Here is a 26815-nt window from a genome sequence, read left to right as displayed (position 1 = left end):
ATTTCCTGCTGTATGCAAATTAGCAGAAGACCTCGAAAAAAGTTGCACTAGGCATAATTGAACGCTAGTGCATTTTCTCTTTGATTGCTGATGTAACGCTAGTGAAAATTCGCCAGCGTTCGGCTCCCTGGACGCAACTTCGCATTTTAGTAAATTATCGTTGTCTGAGCGAATATTCGCCTGGCGATGCCTCAGGCAACATTAAAGCCTGAAAAGCCCCTGCACACAAGATAACTTAAGCCCAGTCTGGGTGCATTTGCAACTTCTGCATCTGACATAAAGTCATTTTTGGGAGCTCAGTTGGTTAATAGTTTATAATAATAGCAATTAAGCAGGAACAGCCCCTAAGATTGCTTATAGCGTTTACAGAGAAATACCATAATACCTAACTAGCCCAGCCCACCCCCAACCCAGTTTGGAAGCAGTCACTTGGACAGAGAGAAAGGCAGGCACTGTTAGCCAACTAAGATGTGGAACCCAGACTAAATGGGATCGGATACCGGCATGGATTAGTATTTTACTTGTAAAAAAATGGATGTACAGTATCATTACAATATTTCATAGGAAAAAAGCAGCAGCTTTTGACAGAAACATTAATATAATTAGGGAATAAAAGGGATTGAACAAAGATAATGCCAAGGAATTCTATACCTCCGAATGTAAGTATAGGTTTTCCAAGTTTTCCCTTTTATTTTATAAACTGTTTGTATTTGTATTATTGAATATATGTCTCTTTTTGTAACATCTTTTTGTTAATTGAACTGTTATAGCTTTTTTAATATTAAAGAGATTATTTTATAAGTTTGTCTTTGGTGCTCTAAACGAACCTAGACTGAAAGTGTATACCTGTGAGCCTTAACCCTCTGCATGATGAATAGAAACGCTAGTCTGTGTGTAGGCTGATTAACCCTTGGTTTGCTGGAGTACTGGTTGAATCAGTAGGAACTTACCCTGACTATAGTGAGAGAGAGTGTTTAATGCATTGGTGTAGTGTGAGTTAATACCTGGAAGAACAGGGAAATAGTCACATTAGGTTTCTGTCGCCTGTGAATGATAGATGGTGGCAGCGACTGAGTTTTGTGGGTGTTGGTTGGTGTTTTGGGTGCTGTTATGCTAGTCTAACCTATGTGCAAGGTGATGAGAGGCTGAGTTAGTGACCCCTGATAGCTCACACCTAAAGTCATGTGCGGCTGGAAGTACTGTATCCATGACAAATTGGTAAAAACATGTGCCACCGCTGCCTAGCATGGCAAATTAAAAGGGCCAGGTTTGGACAGGAAGACCGTGAGCTCTATTTTAGCTGCGATGAGTTTAAGGCAGTATTGGTTTATTCAGGAGAAGATAGCTAAGAGGTAATTAGTGATCTGGGTCAGAGTGTCAGTGGTTAGTAAAGGTATGTCTAAATATATATGAATGTTATCTGCATATAAGAGATATTAAAGATTAAATGCAGACACATGCCTCACTTGGGAAAGCTTTGACTCTGTACAAATATCAGCAGGTCTACAGCACAGCCTTTAAATCCAGCACGAACAATGTTAGTTATCACTGGATCAAAGAGAGGCGGATGGGGTGGCACATGGGTGCCCCTCACTAGCCCTCTACTTGCCCCTAAGTTGTCTGTCATTTGCATTAGGGCAACTTAAAATACAACTTAAAATCCTGCAAACGTCTAAGCATGAGAAGATTGCAACAAAATGATGATATTCTGAAAAGGTTTGGGAACTTGACAACAGTGATGGAGTAATTCCATCTATATTGTAGTACTCTTTAAGAGACAGGTCACATAGCTATAACCCTTTCCATTTTGGAAGAAATATAACGAATTACCAGGAAGGTTTGCAGATGATAGCATGAATGATTGTGCAATGGGATGCTGAAAATCTTGTGCAATTGTAGCACTTTGAAATAGTGACTGGATATTATTGTGGGAAGATGTCACTGAACACTCCCATCCCAAAATGTAAAAGCTCATCACATTCACATATTTTTCATTAAATTATACCAAGAAGACCGTAATGAAGGTCCTGCTACTATTTCTGCTCTTAAGAGCTGCCTGTTCTGCAGCAGATCCCTATAGACAGGAGCACAAGGATGGTAAGGAACTTGAATGGTAATTTATGGTTATTAAACATCTCTAAATATCTTAATAATATAATAGCATTAATGAATGATAATATAACTTGAACGTAAGCTCAATTTTTAGTAAAGCTGAAATCTTATTTGTCCCCTCCATCTTCAACATAACCTACCCTAGTTGGCTACCAGCTGTCTATAATGAGCTTTAGTATTGTGTACTGACCTTTCATTTCCTTTATATTTTATTCCATTTGATGTTCTGCATTGTATTCCATTCAATTATTTTTAATAACCTTTCTTTACCTATATATATATATATATATATATATATATATATATATATATATATATATATATATATATAGGCCCATTTTATTTTCTTCCATTCAGTTAATGTTGTCAACCTTACTCCCTTTTGTTTCCATACTTGCAGCTTTATTTACCTAATATACTTTTAATTTAACAGTCTTACATACATTACCTGAACATACCCTGTTGTAAAGTTCCTAAACACCTTTACTTACTCAACTTTACTTTCCTGCCAATCTCACCTACCATGCGCTACTATACAGATATGGTGGGATATTGTGTTTTTGTAAGGAAACCACACAGACCTCTCTCTAACCAGCTTTATATGTCTTACACAGTAATGGGTCTTATAATTAAATAACCAAACTTACTATAATTTTTTACTTTCAATCAGATTTTGCTATTCTACCATACTCTTCTTTACTTATACGTAAATTTACTATATTTACGATAACCAACCTTCCACTCTATAACTATAAAAACTAGGGATGCACCGAATCCACTATTTTGGATTCGGCCAAACCCCGAATCCTTCTTGAAAGATTCGGCCGAATACCGAACCGAATCCGAACCCTAATTTGCATATGTTAATTAGGGGTGGGAAGGGGAAAACATTTTTTACTTCCTTGTTTTCTGACAAAAAGTCGCTTGTTTTCCCTCCCGCCCCTAATTTGCATATGCAAATTAGGATTCGGATTCGGTTCGGCTGGGCAGAAGGATTCGGCCGAATCCGAATCCTGCTGAAAAAGCCCGAATCCTGGCCGAATCCCGAACCGAATCCTGGATTCGGTGCATCCCTAATATAAACGTATATATATTACCTACGATGCCTTTCCCTATTTTTCACTCTAATGAATTGTACAGAAGCAGAGTAATTCTGTACAGAGTTTAAAACCCAGTAAATCCTGACACATATCTCACTACCCAAAGTAGTAGAAATTGTGTGTGCTTCAGCGACCTTGTATAACCTTGTGTGCAAAGCAGTCCAGAAACCCTTGCTAGAGGTTACATAGACATGCAAGAAAAAATACCCCTGCAGCACCTTTTTGCAGCAAAAACTGACACTTTTTGCTGCAACAAGGTGCTTCCGCTGTATTTTTTCTCACATATCTCACTATCCTGCTCTTTACTCTAGATCTCTTCCTCTGCTTTACTCTGCCATCCACTCTCTAACTTTCTGCCACATTATGCCATATACTCTCTAAATATCTTTTCCTCCTCTATATTGCTTTCCACTCTTGAAAAAGCTTTTGCTTACCTTCTCCTATTATCTCAGGGTAATGTACTAACTACATTACCCAAAATCCTAACAAGCTGCAAAGCAGGGAGCAAGACCTAGTCAGGCCAGGATTTGTGGCAAGGCCACAAAGGCCCAGGCCTAGGCCAAGCATATTTTAGGGGCGGCATGCCGCCCAGCCACATTGGGAAAGCAGAGTTCCCCAGTCCTGTGGCGCGGGCGTGCACGGGGGGTTCTTGTGCCCATGAGGCGACGAGACGTTATCGGAACCGCGGACAGAAATCTGGCCCTGTTCCTAGTAACCAGTAAAGTTAACCAACCCCAACCAATACCATGGTCCCGCGGCCATGTCCCTGCCCCTTAATCAACTTGGCAGCAACTAAGAGTTATGATCCATACATGTAGAGGTATGCTCAGGAGTGTGATTTTTGTGTTACTGCTAAACCATTGCTTAATTTAAAGACACTTTTGAAGTGCAATAAGATTATCTTTAGCCGCCTAGAAGCAAAGAACTCAGACCCATTGCCACTAACTTATTTATAGTCAAATGTAACCAATATAATTTTCCAACTTTACTGCTCTCTAAATCAATATCAATGGAGCAAAGTGTCATATTTGGCTATACAAACACCTTAGATGCTTCAAAATCAATTAATCGTGGCTCCTTTGTTATCCACTTTAAAATCCAGCTCGCTTTCTACTCCTTCCTAGTAATCTTCCCATAATACCCTGTGGTGCATGGGCAGGTGGAAGAGCAGTCAGATTTTTATTTGACATTTTTCCAGGTGAACATTTTCTGGTGAATTAATTTAGTAAACCGTGGTAAAATGTATTGTATTTGGCAAATCATTTTCTCTTCTTTATAGCAAGTTTGTTCACCATACGCCATGAACAACAAAACAAATGCCTCCAGTATGACAATAATCGAATCACAATGGCCAGCTGTTCTGCAGAAAATAAGGCCTCGTTATGGAAGTGGGTCTCCAACCATCGACTCTTCCACTTGCGCTCCCAGATGTGCCTTGGAATTGACCTCACAAGTCCACAGGATCCTTTAAAAATGGTTCCATGCAACTCACACTTAATGCTGTGGTGGAGATGCCATGATGGGTCTATATATGGGGCGTCAGAATACAGACTGACAGAAAAGGGTGGAACGGTGACTGCAAGCTTCTTGTCCAGTGATTTGTGGAGAAGAGATAACACTTTAGAAAATGTGTGTCATCAGTTATATTACGGTACGTATTTTACATTTTGTTGTATATCCTCTGGGCCTTCAATTTATTTGTTAATTCCCTTTACTGTTTGTATACAGAATTGATTCATAGCACTGTTCTCTTCTTTATTATATCCAAAACTCTCATATTAATTATTGGTTCCTTTGCTTAAAATTCAAAAGTAATGTGATTTAAAGGTCATAGGGGCGAAGTGACTAGCGCTGGCGAAAATTCGTCAGCGTGACGTCATTTTGGTACTTCCCGATTTACTAACGGGCACAGGCGTAATTCACTAAAATGTGGATTTTACTGAACTTTACCTCTTGTGCCAGACTTGCCTTAAAAAGTCCTAAAAAACACTGTCGTCTTTTCCTTTTTTCAGGGTGATAGGCTGAAAAAGAGCGTAAATTTTTTTGGGGTTAACCGGCTTCCCTCCTACATTTCCTAACATATGGCACATAAACTAAACAATGGGCTCATGTGTAGGGCAATATAACAACTTTATTTTATTTTATTAAGCTTCCCAGGCTTGTGTAGTGTAATGTATTGGCTGCAACATATATGTCCATTCACCATAACTTCCCGCCATATGCAAATTAGCCAACGCTAGCGCAACTTCACTCTACTTGCCGAATTAACGCTAGTGCAACTTCGCCAGTGTTCGGCGCCCTGGACGCAACTTCGCATGTTAGTGAATTAGCGTTGTCTGAACTAATTGTCACCTGGAAAAGCCGTCGCTAGTGAATTTTCACCACTTAGTAAAGTTGCCCCATAGTGTTGTAGACTATGGGTTTCAGATAGAGACACTGAGTCTGCACATGGTGCTCCCCCCCAGCACAGCTGGTCTTCGTTGGAAATGGGTTATGAAATTCTGTGTTGTAACTCTGGACATGTGCCATTACTATAAGGAGTAGGCTTTGCTGAAATGGCTCTTATTGCTTTATTAAATATGATGACTCATTTCTGAAGAACAAAATACAAAATTGGGAACAACATTCTGAGCAAATCAAAATGTGCTTTTTAAAAAAAAAGGCAGTGCAACATTCACAGAAAGGCACAACTATTTACCCTGCATTTAAGAAACACAAAAAGCTGTGCATTAAGGTGACAACATTGAGGCAACGTTAATGTGCAAAAATTGATAAGCTGTACCCAGCATGTTTGCATGTTGCAAAACTACCAATGAATTAAAAAAAAAAACAAAGTAAATTAAACTGACCCCCAAAGAAAAGACTGGGTTATTAATCCAACAATGAATTCATGATTGTTTGCTATTTATACAAACTACTATTGACTAGGTAATGGGTAAGATCTATGGGCCCAATAGACAATTTACGTAACTTAAGAAAACCTTTACTTTTGCATCAAGCCATGACAAGGCAGAGCAGTGTGACAGGGGCAGGTTGGAAACCTTGCTGCAAACCTCAGTTCCAGTGATAAATGTAATATAAAAAATCAGATGGCACACACTCTTGTAATCTTGCTAAATATCTGAAATGTATTGAGCTCTCCACACAACGTACAAAAGTGTAATAAAGGTGCAGAGGAGGAATACTCCTCCCCTCCAATTAAGTGACATCACAATGTGCATATACAAACGAGCAATAAAAAACCGTGGTACATTGTGTAATAATATAATATTATAATACCTGTATAGTGACGAGAAGTGCTTATTCCAAACAGCAATAATAAAGGTGAAATGTCCATATATATCAATGCATTAGCAAGACTTTTCTTATAACTGTTAAATTAAAATAAAATAAAAACAAAATATGTTTACTGAAATATCACCACTAGGGATCAATGCAAGTCACTATATATCCAAATTACATAAAGAATAAGATCATCTCAGAAAAAGCACGAATAGTTCAAAACGTTCATTGAGTCCCATCAGGGCCATGGTGTTCAATCCACATTGTTGGTAAAACAAAGCGAGAGGCTAGAACCAGTATTGGGGAACACAAAAGGACAATTACCAATTGTGATATAGAAAAACAGATGTACGTTACCCCAGTAAGTAGGCACTTTTGGCTACAGGGCCATACAGGGTTTGTCCTACAGGAGGTGAATATACCCCCTAGAGGAGATGACTACAATCGTATATTACTTCCGAAAGAAACAATGTGGATTGATAGGTTAAACACCATGGCCCGAAGGGAATCAATGAACATTTGAACTATTCATGCTTTTTCTGAGATAGTGATGTCTTGTTCTTTATGTAATTTGGATATATAGCGACTTGCATTGACCCCTAGTGGTGATAGTTTAGTAAATATATTTTGTAACGTTGTGTGGAGAGCTCAATAAATTTGAAATATTTAGCAAGATTGCCAGAGTGTGTGGCATCTGAATTTCTACATTGCATGGAGCACATTCAAGGGGCTAAAAATATTGGTACTACCCACTTGTGTTCATATGAAAGGGGGGCAGGCAATTAACTTGTATGGGGCCTCAAGGTTTCTGAAGGGCCCAGGGTCGGACTGGGCCGGCAGGACAGGGGAAAAAAACAGGGGAAAAAACCCTGGCCCTTGTGGGCCCCACCAACCCAGATCCAAGATTAGCATGCTGCTTTCTGCTGTGCCACCTGTAAAACGAAGTGTGCATGCACGCCGACGCTTACGTGCCCACACTCGGCTGCTGGGGGGGGATTGGTGTGCACACACGCAGTGGCTTGCACACGATCGTCAGCGCACCATAGGGGTCCGGAGGGCGGCCCTGCACAGCAGCCCCGGTGGGCCCCCAGTCTGACACTGGATGGGCCTGCTTATAGAGACAATTGAAATGGCAGCACTGTGAGCAGCAAATGAAAAGCAAATACAAAGTGTCACCTCACAAACACTATTTTCTGAAACCCTCTGTTAAGGAAGGCAGTAATGAAAAAAATAGGGTGTAGGGTTGTGCCTGTCTAACATTTAACCTTTCTGGCAGATGATTATGCTTGGTGTCAGTATTGTTAATAGGAAAAAAACAACATAAGAGAAGTCCGGTATTTCTTTCCATAAAAGGTAGAAGTCATGGTTGATTGTTCTGCAGCATCCAGATTTTCCCAGGTTCAGTATACCTACTGTAATTATATATAATGTCCTATAAAAATATATCACATTATCACTTTTTAAAAAAAAGTTTTACCCCATCATAAAGTAATTGCAATTTTACATCTGATTCATCTGAAGCCAAACCTTTAATAGTTTTATATAAGCGCTTAGTGTAACTTGCAGCATTTTTGCTTTCTTTTTGCAGCAACATATACTAACAAAGGAAACTCTGCTGGAAAACCCTGTGAATTTCCCTTTCTCAGAAATGGAACCTGGCACCATGACTGTATCAAGGAGGTGAATGGCACCCAAGAATGGTGTGCCACCACCAGCAATTACGATACAGATGGAAAATGGGGATATTGCTTGAAACCAGGCAAGTGTTCTTCCAGGCAACTCTGTTCTTCCAGAGTATCAGTACATAAAACTCTTTAGGCTTAATGTAATAGATGCAGAGTTTGCTTAGCAACCTGTCAGAAGATAGTCTTTAACTAGGACTCAACAAATAATTGTACTAGAAATTCTACATTTAATGTGGGCTCCTTTATTTGCTTGAATCCAACACAGCCCTTTAGCAGTGACGTTCTGTGCCTGTAAATATGCCCCTAGTAGCTCCCAATCATCTTTGCCTCTGATTCATGTGCTCTGGGTTGCTGTTAGTTACATGAGCTTAGGGACTGACTAACAGTATACAATATATAAATATAATAAATTTAACAATAGAAAATTGATTCATGCATTCTCCTTACTCAGTACTCAGTCCTGTTTTATCAGCTGCTATAACAGATAGTGTATAACCTCCTTTTATGCTAATGTTTGATAATCCCTAAATTTACAAAACCTGCCTGAACATATTCAGTGCCACTGACATTCAGAAAATGGTCTCATAAGATTAGAAGATGGGGTGCTGCTTTGTTGCCAGTGCTAATTCACACACAGTCCAAATGTAAGGGATAAGCAAACCACAGCACAGTTGCTCTGTTATAATAGGGTGCATGCATCACTCTTCATACCGAAAACTCTATGTACCAAACACTCTTCATACCGAACACTCTTCATACCAAACACTCTTCATACCAAACAAACACTCTTCATACCAAACACTCTTCATACCGAACACTCTTCATACCGAACACCAGAAATTACAACAACCAGACTTAGAAAATTATGAAGCCAATTGAGCCTGATTCACATTGAGAAAAACAACATTATTAATTTAGATGCATCAGCTGCAATCAGCAAAATTCCACTGGAATTACAGAAAAATGCTCTATTGTGGGTAAAAAAACATGCACAATACCCAATATTTTCCCACTAATGACCCTTTATGGGCAATGCTAAAGGGGATGGAAATAATATAGGAGCTCCGATTTATTTGAATAAATAGAAATCTGAAGCAAGAGAATGTTAATGGGACAACAGCTAAATAACATCTGTAGACCTTGCAATATTTGCTATTTATGGTTTATTTGCAGCAAGTTGTTTTCTGGTGTACGTTTTCCAGATATTGAATCTTTCCGCAATTTGGATCTTTAGACCTTAAGTCTACTAGAAAATCATGTAAACAGGCTGGTTTCACTTGCAATAAGGATTCATTATATCTTAGTTTGGATCCATAATTTGTAATAATAGGTTTCTGGATAACAGATCCCATACCTGTACAATAATAATCTGGGGGGAATTTCATCCACCATTATTTGATTTTATTGTAAATGAATATTCCTGATTCCTTGAAGAGGCAATCAAAACAGATCCCATACCTGTAATATATTTTTGTTTAAATTAATTGAATACAATTTTCCTTCATAATATTTCTACATTGATTTACAGTAAGTGGCTGTCGGGAAAGCTGGGTACAGAATGTAAAGCTTCAGAGCTGCTACCAGTACAATATGGATTCCATCCTGACATGGAAGGAAGCCTACACTTCCTGCAAGAGCCAAGGTGCTGATTTACTAAGCATCTCTAGCCCTGAAGAACTGCAGGCTTTAACTGGTAAGTTACAGAATATTTTCTTTTAACAATGGTATTAGTTACCTTATAAAATGCTCTAATTTTAGAATGTTTGGTTTGGCAGATAACAAGGATTTTCCTGATTTGATGTGGACTGGACTGAACCATCTAGATACATCTGGGGGTTGGCAGTGGTCTGACAATACACCTCTGAGGTTCATTAATTGGGATAAAGGTATTAGAAAAATATGCATATTCACATACCTATGAAATATCTGTTGTTTGTAGGCCAGGCTAAAAAATGAGTGGGCTTTGCCAGACAGAGGTTGGATCTGGGGAACTAATGTATGGAAGAGGAGTTTTGTCTAGGATAGCCTGTGCAGTGGGACAATTGTGCAAAATTTCAGACATTTATTATTATAATAAAACCATCATATCATATGATAATGTCTATGACTCTATGATCTAAGGCAGTGATCCCCAACCAGTGGTTCGTGAGCAACATGTTGCTCTCCAACCCCTTGGATGCTGCTCCCAGTGTCCTCCAAGCAGGTGCTTATTTTTTAATTCTTGCCTTAAAGGCAAGGTTTAGTTGCATAAAAACCATGTCTACTGCCAAACAGAGCCTCCTGTTGGCTATATGTTCACATAGGAGCTGCTAATACCCAATCACAGCCCTTATTTGGCACACAAGGAATTTTTTGCATGCTCATGTTGCTCTCCAATATTATTTTACACTTGAATGTGGCTCACTGGTAAAAAAGGTTGGGACCCCTGATCTAAGGCATGCAAGGGTCATAAGAAGCTCTTGGAGTGCCATTGGACATGCCTGTAATTTGTGAGCCTTGAATGCAGATCATGGTGAGGCCCCAGTGGGCACCATACATTCCAGTTGCTGTTGTCCCCTGTAATTGTATTTTGTTATACACAGACAGAGCCCGCTTTTCACTTCTGGATGACAGAAACTGCGCTATACTGAATACAAACACTGGCCTAATGGAAAATGTTCTCTGTGAAAAAGCTTTGCCATATATATGCAAGAAAGACCTGAACAGCTCAGAATCTAAAGGTAAAGTATTTACATTACAGACACCTACACCAGACAGCTGCAGGGTTAGCACAGAACAATAGCACATAGAACTGCTATGGTACGTAAATTAAGCCTCCAATGTAACTTTCTGGTTATAATCTGTTGCTTGTATTTTAGATGACTGGTACTATTCTCATACCCAGTGTGAGTCAGGGTGGATTCCATATAATGGGTTTTGTTATATGTTGCATTCACCGAGCAAGTGGAACAATGCTGAGCCGTCTTGCAAGAAGCAAGGAGCGGATCTTATCAGCATGCATTCCTTGGCAGATATAGAAATGGTGGTGACAACATTTCAGGACGGTATGTTCAGCATTGCACTGCCACATGAATGATCACTTTTACACTTCATAAATTATATTACAAAACAAATCCCTACTATCATAATGAAAAAAAAGCAAGGGTTGCTTAACCTGTTGCCATTGGCTGCTTTATATATATATATATATATATATATATATATATATATATATATATATATAATCTCCACAGACATCTCATCATAGACCACTATCCACATCTATGGTCTAGATTGGCCTGGGTAACCAAAATTAACCTGTACCTGCAAGTATCCTGCTGTTTTGCCACACAGTGATTCACTTTTCTTATTTTTCAGAAAGTGAAGATATTTGGTCAGGGCTTAAAAATGAAGCTTTCCCAGCATTCTTTCAATGGTCTGATGGGACAAAAACAGACTTTACTTACTGGGATCACAATGAACCAACTAATATCTTCAACTCCATTACTCATTGTGTCTCTTTCTCAGGAAAGGTAATCAGCATAGTGCAAAAACTGTTCCTATTTTCCACCTTGCACCACAAGGCATTGTGATTAATGCCTGGTATATCCAATATAAGGATATTACAAGATACATTGGAGTTCAGAGACCTATATGAAATGGTAACGGGACTACATGGTCACTTCTAAGATTCTCATAGGTTGATTATGCTTAATATTGTAAATGGTCTCTTCTATCAATACAGTTGATGGGGTTTTGCTAAGAAATAGTACCTGCTATCCAGAATATCTGTTATCCAAAATGCTCAGGACTGGGGTTTTGCTGGATTAGGGGTCTTTTTGTAATTTGAATCACAATATTTTGTCTACTAAAAAGCCTTTAAATATTAAACAATATTAAATAACAATAGGATTATTTTGCCTCTAATAAAGATTAATTACATCTAAGGATCAAGTACAAGGTACTGTTTTATAGTTATAGAGCAAAAGGAAATACTTTTTAAAAATGTGAATTATTTGATTAAAATGGACATCATGGGAGGTGGCCTTGCCACTATTCAAGCTTTTTATATAATGGGTTTCTGGATAACAGTTTCTATACCTGCACTTTATTTAAAACTTCATGCATGGGACTTCAAACAATGCTGTGGCAGAACGCTATTCTGTTCAATGGGATTTTAAGATTATGATATATTAATAATATATTATACCTCACACTTTACTAGATTATTTTGAGCAGGCAGACAAAACAGTATTTACAGCTAAAAATGTTTTATATAAGTCTACATTGTTACCACTAGGCCCACATAGCTTCTTTCTGATCATCTGTTGGCTGCTGCTCCTCTCATTCCAGTCTGGCCAGCTCCTGCTCTCTTCACATGTAAAAGATCCCCCTCACATGGTTCCTCTGTCTTCTCTCAGACTGCTCTCCAGGCTGCTTCCCCAGCTGCTCCTGTCCAGTGTTCTTTAATCCTGGTTTGTGATACCTGCCCTCACAGCAAACCTCCCAACTGATAAGATGCCAAGATAAACCCCCAACTTGCCCATTCCAGTTGTATTCTCACATACAGAAATGAGTTATATGGCTCCAGTAGCAACATACAGCCTCCCTTCCATCCCCAAAAAACCCTTTGATATCTATAATTTGGGTAAGGATGTGACTTGAAATGTAAGGTACCTGGAAGCCTGACTGTGAAGTCAACTCTTATATACAGTGGATAACCCATAAATATAAATATGACATACATATAATATAGGTAAATGGCATACCAAAAATGGCTATTTCTTACAGGATGATAGTGCTCACAACACAGCAACACTGAGCACCATCACTCATTCAAACCCTTCACTACCCAATGCCAATCACATGCTGGAAAGCGGGATTCAAACAATACTTTTCCATGCTGGAACAAAAAGGAAATGTTAATGTTGAACTAAACACTAAATATTAATATTGCTAAAAATGCACTTATAAACTTATTGCACCAGCCAAAAGTTTCAGCTTCTCAGCAGCAAAAATGATCCAGGACTTCAAACTTGTCACAGGGGGGTCACCATTTTGGAAAGTGTCTTTGACACTCACATGCTCAGTGGGCTCTGAGCAGCTGTTGAGAAGCTAAACTTAGGGGTTGTCACAAATTATCAAGAAGAAAATGAGGTTGGGCTGTAATATCAGCTTTGTATTGTGAAATATATATTCTGTGAGTACTGTATATTTTGAGAAAGTCCCTAAGCTCAGTAAGTGACAGCAGCACAGACAGGGCCGCCATTAGAAATCACGGGGCCCCGTACAACAAAATTTTTGGGGCCCCCTGGGCCCCGCCCACACTGACGACCAAGCTCCACCCCATATCCCGCCCACTCCACATCGCAGTTAAAAGACCACACAGACATCAGCGCTAAAAAAGTAACCCCCCCACACACAAGTTGTAAAAAGCTATTGATGGTCAGGGCCCCCTTATAAAAAATTGGGGCCCCAAAAAAAAAAAAATGTAAAAAAAACTAAAAAATAAACAAACATTGGTGGCAGGGGCCCCTTATAAGTTAAAAACAAATTGGGGCCCCAAAAAAAATGCAAAAAAAAAATAATTTTTTTTGAAAAAAAAAAAAACATTGGCGGCAGGGGCCCCCTTATAAGTTAAAAACAAATTGGGGCCCCAAAAAAAAATTTGAAAAAAAAAAAAAAATTTTTGAAAAAAAAAAAACATTGGCGGCAGGGGCCCCCTTATAAGTTAAAAACAAATTGGGACCCCAAAAAAAATTTGAAAAAAAAATAATTTTTTTTTGAAAAAAAAACTGGTGGCAGGGGCCCCCTTACAAGTTAAAAAAATTTGGGGCCACCAAAAAGAAAATTAATTTTTTTTTAAAAAAAAAAAAAACAATGGTGGCAAGGGGCCCCTTACGAGTTAAAAAAAAAATTGGGGCCCCAAAAAAAAAGTTTTAAAAAAAAGATTGGTGGCAGGGGCCTATAGAATATTAAAATAATACATTGGTGGCCAGGGGATTAAAAAAAAAAAAAACACAAACTGGTGTTCAGTAGAATTGAACTCATGGCTTCAGTACTTCAACTTCGCCTCCTTTCGTGACTTCGGGTCTTTTCACCGCTTCAGGACTTCAATTTCGGCTGTTTTCGTGACTTCGGCTTCGGCTATTTTCGTGACTTCGGGTCTTTTCGGCGCTTCGTGACTTCGGGACTTCGGCTTTTTCCGTGACTTCGGGTCTTTTCGGCGCATCGGCTTCGGCTTTTCGGCACTTCCGCATTCGGCACGCAACAGGCAAGACGTACGGCTCGGGCGCTCGTAAGGGGGGCCCGGATCTTCAAAAAATGCAGCGCTGCCGGGCCCCCCTTCATGCCCGGGCCCGGTACGCTTGTCCCCCCTGTCCCCCCCTGATGGCGGCCCTGAGCACAGAGCATGTGCAGTGAATAAGGAGAAAATAAGATGGGTAGTTACTCGGAACATCTTCAGAAAAACAGATCTTTACTGCTAAAGAGCTATGATTGTCTTGGGCTGGTACAGAACCCCAAAACATAATGTACAACATTTCTAGCTATTTCTTTAGTTAAGCTTTAGTTCTTTTTTAAGTAGGAAATTCACAGTGATTTCGATTTTTTTCCTCCCACAGTCCGGACGCTGGCACGTTAAATCCTGTAAAGAAGAATTCAAATATATCTGTAAGAAAAAGGGTGAGATTAATGACACCAAAACTCACAAGGGATGCCAAAATGATTCAGTAAGTTTTTAAGTTATTATCCTTTCACTTTTGTGTGCCTTAAAGGTTTGCAAGATAGATTTAATATCTTTCCTGCTTTCACAACTGAGTCACTGACAAATGTCCTAAAAAAAATTAGCACAAAAGTAAAACTTGTGGTATTCAAGTTGAAGTGGAACTTCATACTTGTGATATGTTCCATTCATAAGCTAGCCAGTTTCTACCCAAGTGAAATCATTCTCTAAAAGACCTTACAGTCCCAACCCTGTGCACACTACAACAAACATTGACAAGTTGTCAGTAATTAATGTATTGTTTCTAATCTATTCCTGAATATCACCTTCCTGATATCAATGTCATTCATTTCATTAGAACTGGGTAAGACACGGTGATTCCTGCTATTTGGTTGACACAGAAGAAGTGCCATTTGGAGCAAAATGCAATCTCACAGTGACCAACAAGTAAAGTTCATCAATGATCACTGCTATCATTCCCTCTATAAATTGCTCAATATTTTATTTAATATATACATATTTTTTGTTAGATTTGAACAAGAATTCCTTAATTACCTAATGAAAAACCAAAAGAAATTGAATGGGAAATATTTCTGGACAAGCTTAAGAGACAGAAACCAAACAGGAGACTATTGGTGGGAAACACCAGAAGGGAAACAGGACATGACCTACTCTAACTGGAACGTTCTTGAGCCAGGTAAGAAGATGTACCATAAATGCAATATGTTAAGCTCCCTAGACCTGTCTAAGAATGTAATTGTCTCCAGTGACTTTGGGATTATAAAGAAAGGCATATAACGTTATAAAGCAGGGATTCCAAAACATTACTGGTTTAGGAATCTATTTTCATTGAAGGCATAGCATCATGGTCTATCACAACAAATGTTACACTGGCATGAAAAATTTAACTTTATTGCATTATGCTGAGAAATACAAATAAGGGCTAATTATGAAAGCAGACACTTGTGTGGTAGCTTTAAATTTCAAATGTTGCAATTATTGATGCAATTCATCTAAGGTACTTGCTTCCAAGTATGCTCCTTGCACAAGAGCAATTTTGTCCCTCCTGCCTCCTACTAAAGCTGGCCATAGACGCAAAGATCTAATCTAAAGATCTAATCGTACGAATCGAGGATTCGTACGATTTTCGGACCATGTGTGGAGAGTCCCGACATTTTTCATCTGGCGGAGATTGGTCGTTTGGTCGATCGGACAGGTTAAAAAATTTTTGTCGGCTGCCGATAATATCTCTGCGTGTATTGCCGATCGTACGATTTTCAGTGCGAGACTGTCACTAGCTTTGTCTATTGTACGATTGCTGTCAGGGGCAGAACATCGGCTGATCTTTTCTTTAACTACTTTATTTGGTCGGAATGGTTAGTGGCAGGTCGGGAGATGGGAAAGTCTGATCGTACATTGATTCATACGATCGGATCTTTGCGTCTGTGGCCTGCTTAAATCATGAACAAGTGCTCCTATTAAAGTTGTGGAACCCTGGAGCTACCACCTGAATGTGGTGGTAATTCCAGAATTCCTACAGCAGGTTGGATCAGTAAGGCAGGCAGCAAGCATGCAGAAAAGTATAACATGCAAATGGCATTATTACTCTGATTGACAGCATTATGGGTAAAAAAAGTGGTGATTTGCATTCGAAATTTAATGTGGAACATTGCACTTGTGGTCATAAATGATGTATTTACATGAACAAAATAATGGATGGTCTAATGGTATTCTTTTGGGATACTACTGTACTGCCCTGTTTTACGGTTTGACAACTCAAGATCCACTAATGTAATATAAATATAAAGTAAAGCTTGTGTGTTGATTTAGACCCTTTCAAGTAATGTATTTTCTATTCCTTGGGTTGCTCTATGTTTAAGCTTCACGTGGTGGATGTGTTGCAATGGGAACTTGGCCATCTCTTGGTAAATGGGAAGTCAAAGATTGTAAAACCTTTAAAGCTCAATCCATCTGCAAAAGACGAATTGGATCTGCCAAGCCAGACATTAGGCCAAAACCCATGGAAACATGTCCGGAGGGCTGGTATTCTGCATCTGATTTGTTCTGCTACAAAGTAAGCACCATTCATTTGCTTTCTTTCTACCTGTTTTCTAAGACAGTCTTTATTAATTATCTCATCATCAAGAAAAGGTGGACACCCTAATACAAGAAAAGCTATACATAGCAGCACAGAACACAGCCCCGTGTTTTAATTATGCTTTTTATGCAGCTGTTTAAAGGAGAAAAAATATTAAGGAAAAGGACCTGGGAGGAGGCTGAAGGATTTTGTGAAGAATTTGGAGGACACCTTCCCAGCTTTACAAATGAGAAGAGCATGGAAACATTTGCTGCTTTCTTAATGTCAGCTACAAGGTAATCTTTGACCTATTATTTGCTTATAATAGGTCAGCAATTTCATACTGCATTACAAAGGTGATTAATAAAAACTGGCTTTCAAAAAAACTAACTTAAAAAATCAGTGCAGATGGATTGCCCATCATAATAACGTAGGGATTAAGAAACAGTCAGCAGCCCTATGATAATAATACTCCAGAACTTCAAAATTGTCCAAAACAGCTTCTTCCGTGTTTGGCAATTTTTTGAGTGCCAGTGACACTGCATATGTCATGGTTTCTGAACTGCCATGTACTGTAAATGTGATTCATATAATTATATTGAATAGGTCAGTCCTAGAGCTCAGGTAACTGACAGCAGCCTAAAATATATGCTGGGAGTTAGCAGAAAGGAGATAGGGGCTACTGGGGGCATCTTCAGAGACATGGAGCTCCGCTAAAGGGTTGTGGTTACCATGGGTTTGGTACAGAAGCCAAAACATAATGTGTAGCATTTCTGGCCTTCTTCTTTGTTTTAAGAGTTCTCCTTTAAAAGCTTTAGATTCCACTATAACAAGATCTGTAAGAGGGTTTTGCTTTGTTTCTATACTGGACATTGAAAGTGATATCCTTGTTTCCATTCAAAATAGCATGGTATACTTTGACAGAAATCTGACTGGACAGAGGTACAATAATATGGAGATTCAGAGGAATAATTTTACAACTGAACAGAATGGAATGATTTACTGTATGTAACTGTTGAGTTATTGATGCTCCTTTACTAGTAAACCAACCAGGAATTACGATTAACCGATCTACTGTTTTAAATCATACACAGTTTACAGTACATGAGATATAACATTATAATCATTTCTATATTGTTATCAGGTGGTTCTACAACCATATAAAGATTACATTAGTTTTAATATGATGCATTCTTTTTCATCCCAGCACACCTTCTTGGGTTTGGATTGGACTAAATAAAAGGAACCCAACACTGCACGAAAGCTGGCAATGGAGTGACGAACGGCCAGTAAGTTAATATAATACACAAAAGCCATGAATATCCTGTAAATTATATCCTTATAAACGGTGAGTTCTGATGTCATCAGTTATAAACAGTGAGTTCTGATGTCATTTCTGTCACATGACTCACTGATATTTGTGTATTATAATAAATAAAGTACCCCCCTCAGCCTCGTGTTTTTATATGGTCATGTCACTCCTCGGTAACTTATAATATCCTTATATTTTACAAGAGGGGGTTACACTCTACCTCCCTCTGTCCAGCTAAGATGGCAGTGAATTCCACAGTGTAACAACACAAACATCTTTAATTTTTTGTTCAAATCCTTCAGTGAGAGAAAAGTTCCAACCCTCAATACATAAACTGCTTTATGTATATGTACTTTTGTATTTGTATTTTTGAATTTAACAAATTTGCATAGAAAAAGTTGCCATTAGCAACCCATCAGCCCATAGGGTTCACAAGTTAATCAAACTAAGGATTTGTTTCTCCTTTAAGAACTGGGATCAGCCTATATGCTCAGGCCCGTATTTGTGGAAAGGTCACAAAGGCCAAGGCCTGGGGTGGCAGAATATCATGGGGGCAGCATGCCACCCAACCACACCCGCATTGGTTCGGAAGCACTGGGGATTTGCAGAAGATACAATTCTTTCCTGTGCACCAATCCCCCATACTCTGAACCCGATGCTGAAAATTTGCACATGTGCACAAAGGAAGGGGAGGGGACGGGGCGAAAAACAGCACTGGGAACCTGGTATATAAATCCGGCCCTGTACATGCTCAGGAACAAATATTTCTAGCTTGTTATGTTCTCCTCTCAGGGTGCAGCAAGTTCCAGCTGTACAAGATAGCCCAGAAGATGAAAATATGAGTTAAAATCATGGATCAGTCTACATTGTACAAGGTGTATAACTATCTTTACATTTCCATGAGCCATAAACTGACAGTATGTTTTTTTTTCCAAGGTGTCTGATGCTGTCTTGCCATTGGGTTTTAATGAAGATGATCACGATCTTCAAGACTGTGTTGCCTTTAAGGTTTGTTTTTCATGTTAACTCTTTTTGACCTCTGCCCATACATGTGCCCTTCCCCACAGCCTTCACCGGCAGATATTTTACCAAAAATCAGCCACTTATCTGTCAAGAAGGTTGGAAAATCCCATTGGATGAGAATAGCACTGGTATGTTGATATGTCTAGACAGGCCTATACAGGCCCTTATTATCATCCATTTGGCACATTTCTACACATAGGTGGGCAAACCTTAGCCTTTGGAGACCTCACCAAACAAGTGGATCTTAATATGTATGACCAGATTTAGAGTGTAGAAAGAGACTGCGTACATGTTCCCTCCTTGATAATACACTAGGTCAGGGCTGTCCAACTGGTGGCCCGCTGGCTGCATGCGGCCCCTTGTGTGGCCCTCCACATGGAAGTCTGCCTGCTGTGTCTGTTTATCATGTGTAAATTTAAAAGGTATCACTGCAGAGATTAACTGGGCCCTGCATTGTTTAAACCTCAAATTCAGACTGTAATCCCCTTGTATTGTTAACACATGTAATCCCCCCCTGCATTGTTCACACTTGTGACACCTCTATTGTTAACACCCCTAAAGCCCTGTACTGTTCACACCTGAGACCCAGACTGAAACTGCCCACATTCACCTGTTCACACTCATAAAAACTGCTGGAGGGGCACAAGCATTGCGTCACTGTATGTAGCACATCTTAGAGTGGTCCTGATGGGGTTCCCTGTCTCCTGCTCTGTTCTGTCTTCTTAATGCTCCCTGTATGTGTCATACTCTGCTTGCCCTATGCTCCCTGCATATGTCATACTCTGCCTGCTTTATGCTCCGTGTGTGTGCCATACTTTGCTTGTCCTATTGTCCTTGTGTGTGCCATACTCTGCCTGTGTTTGCCATACCCTTCCTTTCCTGTGCTCCCTGTGTGTGCCTTGCTCTGCCTGTGGAACATAAGCCTGATATTTGTTCTGGGGATTTGTTAGCATTTGAAAATTATTGTTATGGACCCTAATGGATTTAATCATGTGCTGGGGGTGTTATCCACAGGGGGAGGAGGAGGTATATGTACAGTATTAAAAGGTATGTCATAAATTACAACTTTTTTCACATATGAGTGATATCCCTGCAGTGAGCACCAACCATTTGGCTTTTTGGTGTGCTATTAATGTGGACATCGGGTAACATGGCTGTGGTTTAAAGTGGGTGTGGTCTAAAAACAGGGAGTGGATATTACTGGTTTCCACCATATAGACTAGAAAAACTCCAGCCCTTGTTACCACAGAAGTTGGACAGCTCTGCACTAGGTAATAGGATGTGGCAAACTGTCCTTGGGCCAGTGGGGAATATCTCCCTCCCACAGGGCCTTATCAGTCCATGATATCTATCTATCTATCTGTCTGTCTGTCTGTCGGTCTGTCTGTCTGTCTGTCTGTCTGTCTATCTATCTGTCTGTCTATTTAATTTATCTATCTATACAGTATATCATCATTTTATCATCTATCTATTATCTATCATCTATCTATCTATTATCTATCATCTATCAATCTATCTATTTCATCTATCTATCTATCTATCTATCTATCTATCTATCTATCTATCTATCTATCATCTATCAATCTATCTATTTCATCTATCTATCTATCTATCTATCTATCTATCAATCATCTATCTATCTATCTATCTATCTATCTATCTATCTATCTATCTATCTATATATCTATCTATCTGTCATCTATCTATCATATATCTATCTATTGTATCTATATGAGCATGTGTATGTGTTTTGCATACCGAGATATACATACACACACATATAGATAAAAGATGCTATAGCTACCTTAGATATTTAGCACCATGGAATATGACATTGTTACAATGTCATTAGATAATAATACAACCAGCCCTCTCAGCATTCTACTCTGTAGATCAGGGCTATGCAACTGGAGGCCCATTTGATGTGGCCCAGTCGCTTGAGAGCTCGTTATATGTGATTTTTCAAATATTCTGTCCATAGCATGGAAAAAATAGCACTGAATTAGGAGTAGGTGGAGCAGTTTTCCTCCATGCAATTCTAAGAGTAATGGCAGACAGTGACAGAAGACATAAAATGTATCCCCTACTCAAAGTAAATGTCTATGCATATCACTCAAAAATGCAGTGATCACCATATTAGAGCAATATGCCCTTCACTTGGTGTTGATTAGCCTTAAAGGGGTTGTTAACCAGAGAAACAATACAATTGGTGTTCACAATTTTTTTTAGTGTTTTTAATTATTTGCCTTCCTTTTATGCCTCTTTGCAGCTTTCAAATGGAAGTCGCTGACCCCAGTAGCCAAAAAACATTTTTATTCCAATTTTCCTCATCTAGTTTTTACTGCCTAAAATCATCCAGCCCTATTAAATTATTTTTTATATATTTTTCTTTTCTATTAATGTGTATCAGCCATACTATGGCAGTTGGGAGAACAGACAAGTCTATGAAATCAGATCGTTCCTGTGCGATGTCACATTTGAGTGGGTGTGCCAGGTTCCTAAAGGTAAGGTTGATTTGCTTACTGTATGAATAACTGCAGTACAGTGTAGGGGGAGGACACTTGATGCTGTAACATTGGAAGGGGCAATCTGCACTTTCCAACAAATTTGAAATCTTGCCCAAGGTTCAAAGCAGAGCACTGCTATATGGACTCCCTAGTACCATGTATTCTCCATCCTACGCTCCTCAGCTTTGAGTAACATGCTTTGAGTAACATGCGAACCAAAAGCTTTCCAGGGCTGAATACAGAGTGGTGCACAATGTTTGTTTGTCCAATTTATTGTGTGCAATGCAAAGTACATTTCTACATTTCTAGAATATATGTCAGAGATAGGTACTGTAGCTTTAGGGCCAAGGTTAGACATCTTTGTCAGACGCATAATTGTTCTTTATTTTACATAAAAGTAAGAATTATTTGATGTCTTTTCATGCGTCTGCTTGTTCAATTGCTTATCCAATATGAAGGTTACTAGAGCAGCACTGATAATAATGATATAGTTAAAGGGGGTATGCTTGTCTCAATTAGCCTCATCTACAGAGCAAAGTCAGTGCTGAAAATACCGCCCAGGTGGGCCTCCGCTATTTAGTAGAGCACTCTGGTTTTGGCAGGTGTGTTTCTGGAAACTTTTTAGTATGTGTGTCCATATGCAGGCAGCTATTGGCTGCCAAATTAACCAATCTTGTCTGTCTATTGTCCCATGTATAAGCCTCAAAGCATACCCTTCCTTATTTGTACCAGTGAGATACTAATTGGTCAAGAAGTCACATTGGCTGTTGGTTCTGTGTAAGTCCACCATGTGGCCTAAGGGCTGAATGGCCAGCTTAGCCCAATTCAGCTCACTACTTACATAACCAAACCAGGCAAAGTGCCACTTATTTAGCAAATTATTCTTATTAAAGCAGGATTCTTAGCATAATTTTATAACTGCTATATATTTAATAGACAGGTATCTTTGTATATGCTCATTAATTTTATGTGATATTTTTAACTGATCATTGTGTATTCTTCCTTTCTCAATCAATTTAAATATAAACTCTTTAAATATTCTAGGAACACCATTGAAGATACCTGAATGGTATATACCAGGTAACCACAAAATATTTTTTATTTTGAATTTGTGATTAGACAGTGTTACTGACTGTATGTTGTGACTTTTCTAGTTTTTTGCATGTAAAGGCAAAACAAATAAAATCCAATTTTTGCTTTCTTTTATGAAAAAGAAACCTATCTCCAATATACTTTAATTAAAAAATGTGTACAGTTTTTATAAGAAACCTGACTGTATGCAGTGAAATTCTCCCTTCATTTACTGCTGTGGATAGGAATTGTTAGATGGTCCCTAACTGCTGAGCAGGGAAACAATCATACTTATGAACAGCAGGGGGCGCCCCCACTTTACTTCCTAGCCATGCAGAACTCAAGCAGCTTTGTTTATGACGATCCCTAAGCAGCCCAGACCACACTGAGCATGTGCACAGTCTTAGTCTTGCAAAGATGTTTAACAAAGTTACAAGATGGTGACCCCCTGTAACCAACTTTGAAAGCATAAATTATTTGTTTGATTAGGCTTGTGGTACAGTAAGTTCATGTTTATATTTAGTATACAAAATGCAGCATTTCTAGCCTTATTCTATTTTAGACTTTACATGCCCTTTAACAAACATCTTCTGCCAAAGTTGCATGCAGGGAACTTTGACTGGTTGTTTTAATAGTATTGGGCAAATTCTCTTATACTGTCCTCACATCCAGAAGTGAGGAGTGAGAAGTGAGGACTGAATGAAAGATATTAATGTTAAAGTCTTCGGTTACTGCCCTCCTGAACCCCAAAAACAATAACCAGTTGCAACCTTGGTAAAGAGCACGTCTTCCTAAGTGCCTGAAAATGCTTAATGGATATGTTGGGTATAGCATGTATACCAACTTTAATCTAAATGTGCAGGTGTCTCTATATTGAACAATTCAGAAAAGTGCCTATGGGATGCCCAGGAGGGTGTATTCAACCAACACCAACTTATATACTTGACTTTGCTTTATAACATGGTAACCCACCTTGGAACCATTTTTATATTCTATTTCATCATTGAAAGGCATCAACACATTTCTCTTAATTATTTATGTTCCATTTAGGGTGGAAGAGTAGCCATCATCCTATTGTTGTAACTGCAGAAGCTCAGTTCTGGTTTATATATGACCCTCTCCTCAATTACAAGGAAGCCCAGTTATATTGTTCCAACAATGGCAGTACATTGGCCTCTTTGCAGTTTGAAAATGAGCTTGAAAACATCCAACTACAACTAAAACATTTGTCAGAAGGGAAAAAGGTAAAACATGAGAGATATTTTCATGAGTTTTCTTTACTATGGGTACAGAGCAGCGGGCAGAGTGAAATCAGTTGTGTTACTGAACTCAAGTGCACCCCAATTATGAAAGGCTCATGGCAGGGAACAGATTCATATAGGTAAAAGAATAGAAATATACATCTTATCTTATGGTGACCAGATCATCACTTCAAGAAAACCAGCAATAATAAAAAAAAAATATATGGTTGATTTGCTACTGGTTTAGAAAAAAAAGGGGGGGCAGTTTAATAATGTAGCTAGGACAGGTACTGTTGTTACTGTTTATGAAATACATTTTACACATATTGCTTTACTGGAAAATATCAGTGCGTGTGTTGAATCCAGAGTTAGTGGAAACAGAGGGGGGGGGCTAATGCTGTTATACATGTGGTGCAATATTAGATAGTCAGTCAGCATTGACTCTCTCCCTGTACCTGCAATGTAATATAGGTATGGGACCTGTTATCCAGAATGCCCAGGACCTGCAGTTTTCTGGATAATGGATCATTCTGTGATTTAGGTCTTCATACCTTAAGTCTACTAGAAAATCATGTAAACGTTAAATAAACCCAGTAGGCTGGTTTTGCTTCCAATAAAGATTAATTATATCTTAGTTTGGATCAAGTTCAAGGTACAGGTATGGGACCTGTTATCCAGAATGCTCAGGACCTGGGGTTTTCCGGATAACGGATCTTTCTGTAATTTGGGTCTTCATGCCTTAAGTCTACTAGAAACTCACTTAAACATTAGATAAACCCAATAGGCTGGTTTTGCTACCAATAAGGATTAATTATATCTTAGTTGGGATCAAGTACAAGCTATTGTTTTATTATTACAGAGAAAACAGAAATCATTTTTAAAAATTTGGATTATTTGGATAAAATGGAGTCTATGGGAGACAGACATTCCGTAATTCGGAGCTTTCTGGATATCGGGTTTCCGGATAAGGGATCCTATACCTGTACTTGTATTACAGAGAAAAGGGAACTTAGTTTTAAAAATTTGCATTATTTAAATATAATGAAGTCTATGAAGACAGTGTTTCCATAAATTTGGAGCTTTCTGGATAATTGGTTTCCGGATAATGGATCCCATACCTTGTTTTAACTTTTGTAAATTTAATTTTTATTTCCCTTATTTTTGACCTTATAGTATTAGTGTACAGTGTAACATCGACAAACCAAAAATTATTTTTTTTTTCTAGATATTCTCTTTTACACAAAACTGGTGGTTGTCATCTATTACTGTGGAAGATATTGTCTGGTATGTATCAATCCAATAAAAAATAATTTGATTATGAAAAAAGTAGTTTCTCTGCCCTGAAAGTATGACCCTGGCCCAGGTATATGCCCCTGGTAGAACAATAAAATAATAAAATAATAACAATAAATAGAATAAAACAATAAAATAATTTAATATAATATTATTGCGACCACGGCAGTTTCTGATTTTGTACTGAATGCATTGGAGTCAGTGTATGTCCTTGTTTCCCATGAGATTTGTTCTATTCAATCAGGGATTTGCTATACCTTTCCAACCGACGAGGAAAGGATTGCTGGTTTATTTCAGCACACAGTTGGATGAAAGGTAAATTATACCTGTTTTGAAATAAATTGGTTAGAGAAAGCTTTCTATATTGGTAATGTAATAAAGTCTAGGAACCCATAGTGACCAATCAGGTGTTTGTCAAACTAGTGAACACTGCTATGTACTATGTACTTTTTACACATAATTATTTCCACTTAGGGCAATTTTACACGGGAAGAGTAAGCACCAAGGGAAAACATGTAACAGTTTTCTCTCATTGTACCAATATATGTTAAACACCATTGCTGCCAAAACCTCTTGATCTTGTTGCTCTGTGTATTGCCAGTAAAGGCAGCGTGGCATGAATCAAAATGCAACCCAAGCTGACCCAAGCGCCAGTATTTGTTGTTTGTAAGGTTAAGTCTGGTTTGAGGGCTATGAGCTTAGGTATATATGGGTTTAATTGCATGCTGACAATTGGAAGAAGATTGATTAGCTAGCACTTACTATCTGTACTTAGTCATAGTAAAACATTTTTGTTGAAAATAAACAAGAGAATATGGTATGTTGGTAACTAAACCTGGAGTTCTACAGGCTTCTTTGAAGACACAGACTGCAATCAAAAACTGCCATTTATATGTGAAAATCGAAACATAACCCTAGTGGAAAGAAATTCTACAAGAAACAACATACTCAAAGGAGATTGCCCTGAAAACTGGCTGACCTTTGGAGACAAGGTAAACACATACTGTACATACTCTCATAGCTAAAGAGGCATATAAATAGATGTACAATGGCTCATTACTGTGACAATACATGCAGATATGGCTCAGGATTGCACAAGACAAATGCTCTTTAATAAAGTACTTGAGCTTGTCTATACCTGTGTCATGTGCCGATATGCTGGCTGTGCCTGCTTTACAATATAAGATATGAGATGTTGTTTGTTTCCAATAGGGTAAACAGGACCGAGATTGCAAAGATATAGCTGCTAAAATGTAGAGCTGCTGAATAAAAAGCTATATAATTCAAAAACATCAAAAAAATTTTTAATTAAGATTACAAATTGTCTCAAAAAATAATTTTCCATGCCAAACAAAGTTAAAATGAAGATGAAGTACCCCTTTAAATACATATGCTGTTATTCACAGTGA

The 26815-nt window shown here is 38.5% G+C and overlaps 1 protein-coding gene across 1 annotated transcript in view; it reads left to right on the top strand.

Moving 5' to 3' along the window:
* Positions 1 to 1989: 1989 nt before the first annotated feature.
* Positions 1990 to 26815, top strand: part of LOC108701341 (lymphocyte antigen 75-like) — a 37792-nt gene continuing 12966 nt past the window's right edge. The window contains exons 1-21 of the mRNA XM_041576134.1: positions 1990 to 2097; positions 4492 to 4863; positions 8083 to 8253; positions 9708 to 9872; positions 9955 to 10065; positions 10762 to 10899; positions 11038 to 11223; positions 11537 to 11691; positions 14782 to 14889; positions 15241 to 15329; positions 15413 to 15579; positions 16763 to 16956; positions 17113 to 17255; positions 18167 to 18248; positions 19208 to 19279; positions 21705 to 21798; positions 22846 to 22881; positions 23923 to 24116; positions 25339 to 25397; positions 25651 to 25721; positions 26256 to 26398. Coding sequence (XP_041432068.1) covers positions 2019 to 2097; positions 4492 to 4863; positions 8083 to 8253; positions 9708 to 9872; positions 9955 to 10065; positions 10762 to 10899; positions 11038 to 11223; positions 11537 to 11691; positions 14782 to 14889; positions 15241 to 15329; positions 15413 to 15579; positions 16763 to 16956; positions 17113 to 17255; positions 18167 to 18248; positions 19208 to 19279; positions 21705 to 21798; positions 22846 to 22881; positions 23923 to 24116; positions 25339 to 25397; positions 25651 to 25721; positions 26256 to 26398 — 2829 coding nt within the window. The 5' untranslated portion in view covers positions 1990 to 2018. The remainder of the gene's footprint in view (positions 2098 to 4491; positions 4864 to 8082; positions 8254 to 9707; positions 9873 to 9954; positions 10066 to 10761; positions 10900 to 11037; positions 11224 to 11536; positions 11692 to 14781; positions 14890 to 15240; positions 15330 to 15412; positions 15580 to 16762; positions 16957 to 17112; positions 17256 to 18166; positions 18249 to 19207; positions 19280 to 21704; positions 21799 to 22845; positions 22882 to 23922; positions 24117 to 25338; positions 25398 to 25650; positions 25722 to 26255; positions 26399 to 26815) is intronic.

Source organism: Xenopus laevis, chromosome 9_10L (assembly GCF_017654675.1).
Source record: "Xenopus laevis strain J_2021 chromosome 9_10L, Xenopus_laevis_v10.1, whole genome shotgun sequence".
Lineage (NCBI taxonomy): Eukaryota > Metazoa > Chordata > Amphibia > Anura > Pipidae > Xenopus > Xenopus laevis.
Note: the sequence above shows the minus strand (reverse complement) of the source record. Positions and strands in the feature narration are given on the sequence as shown.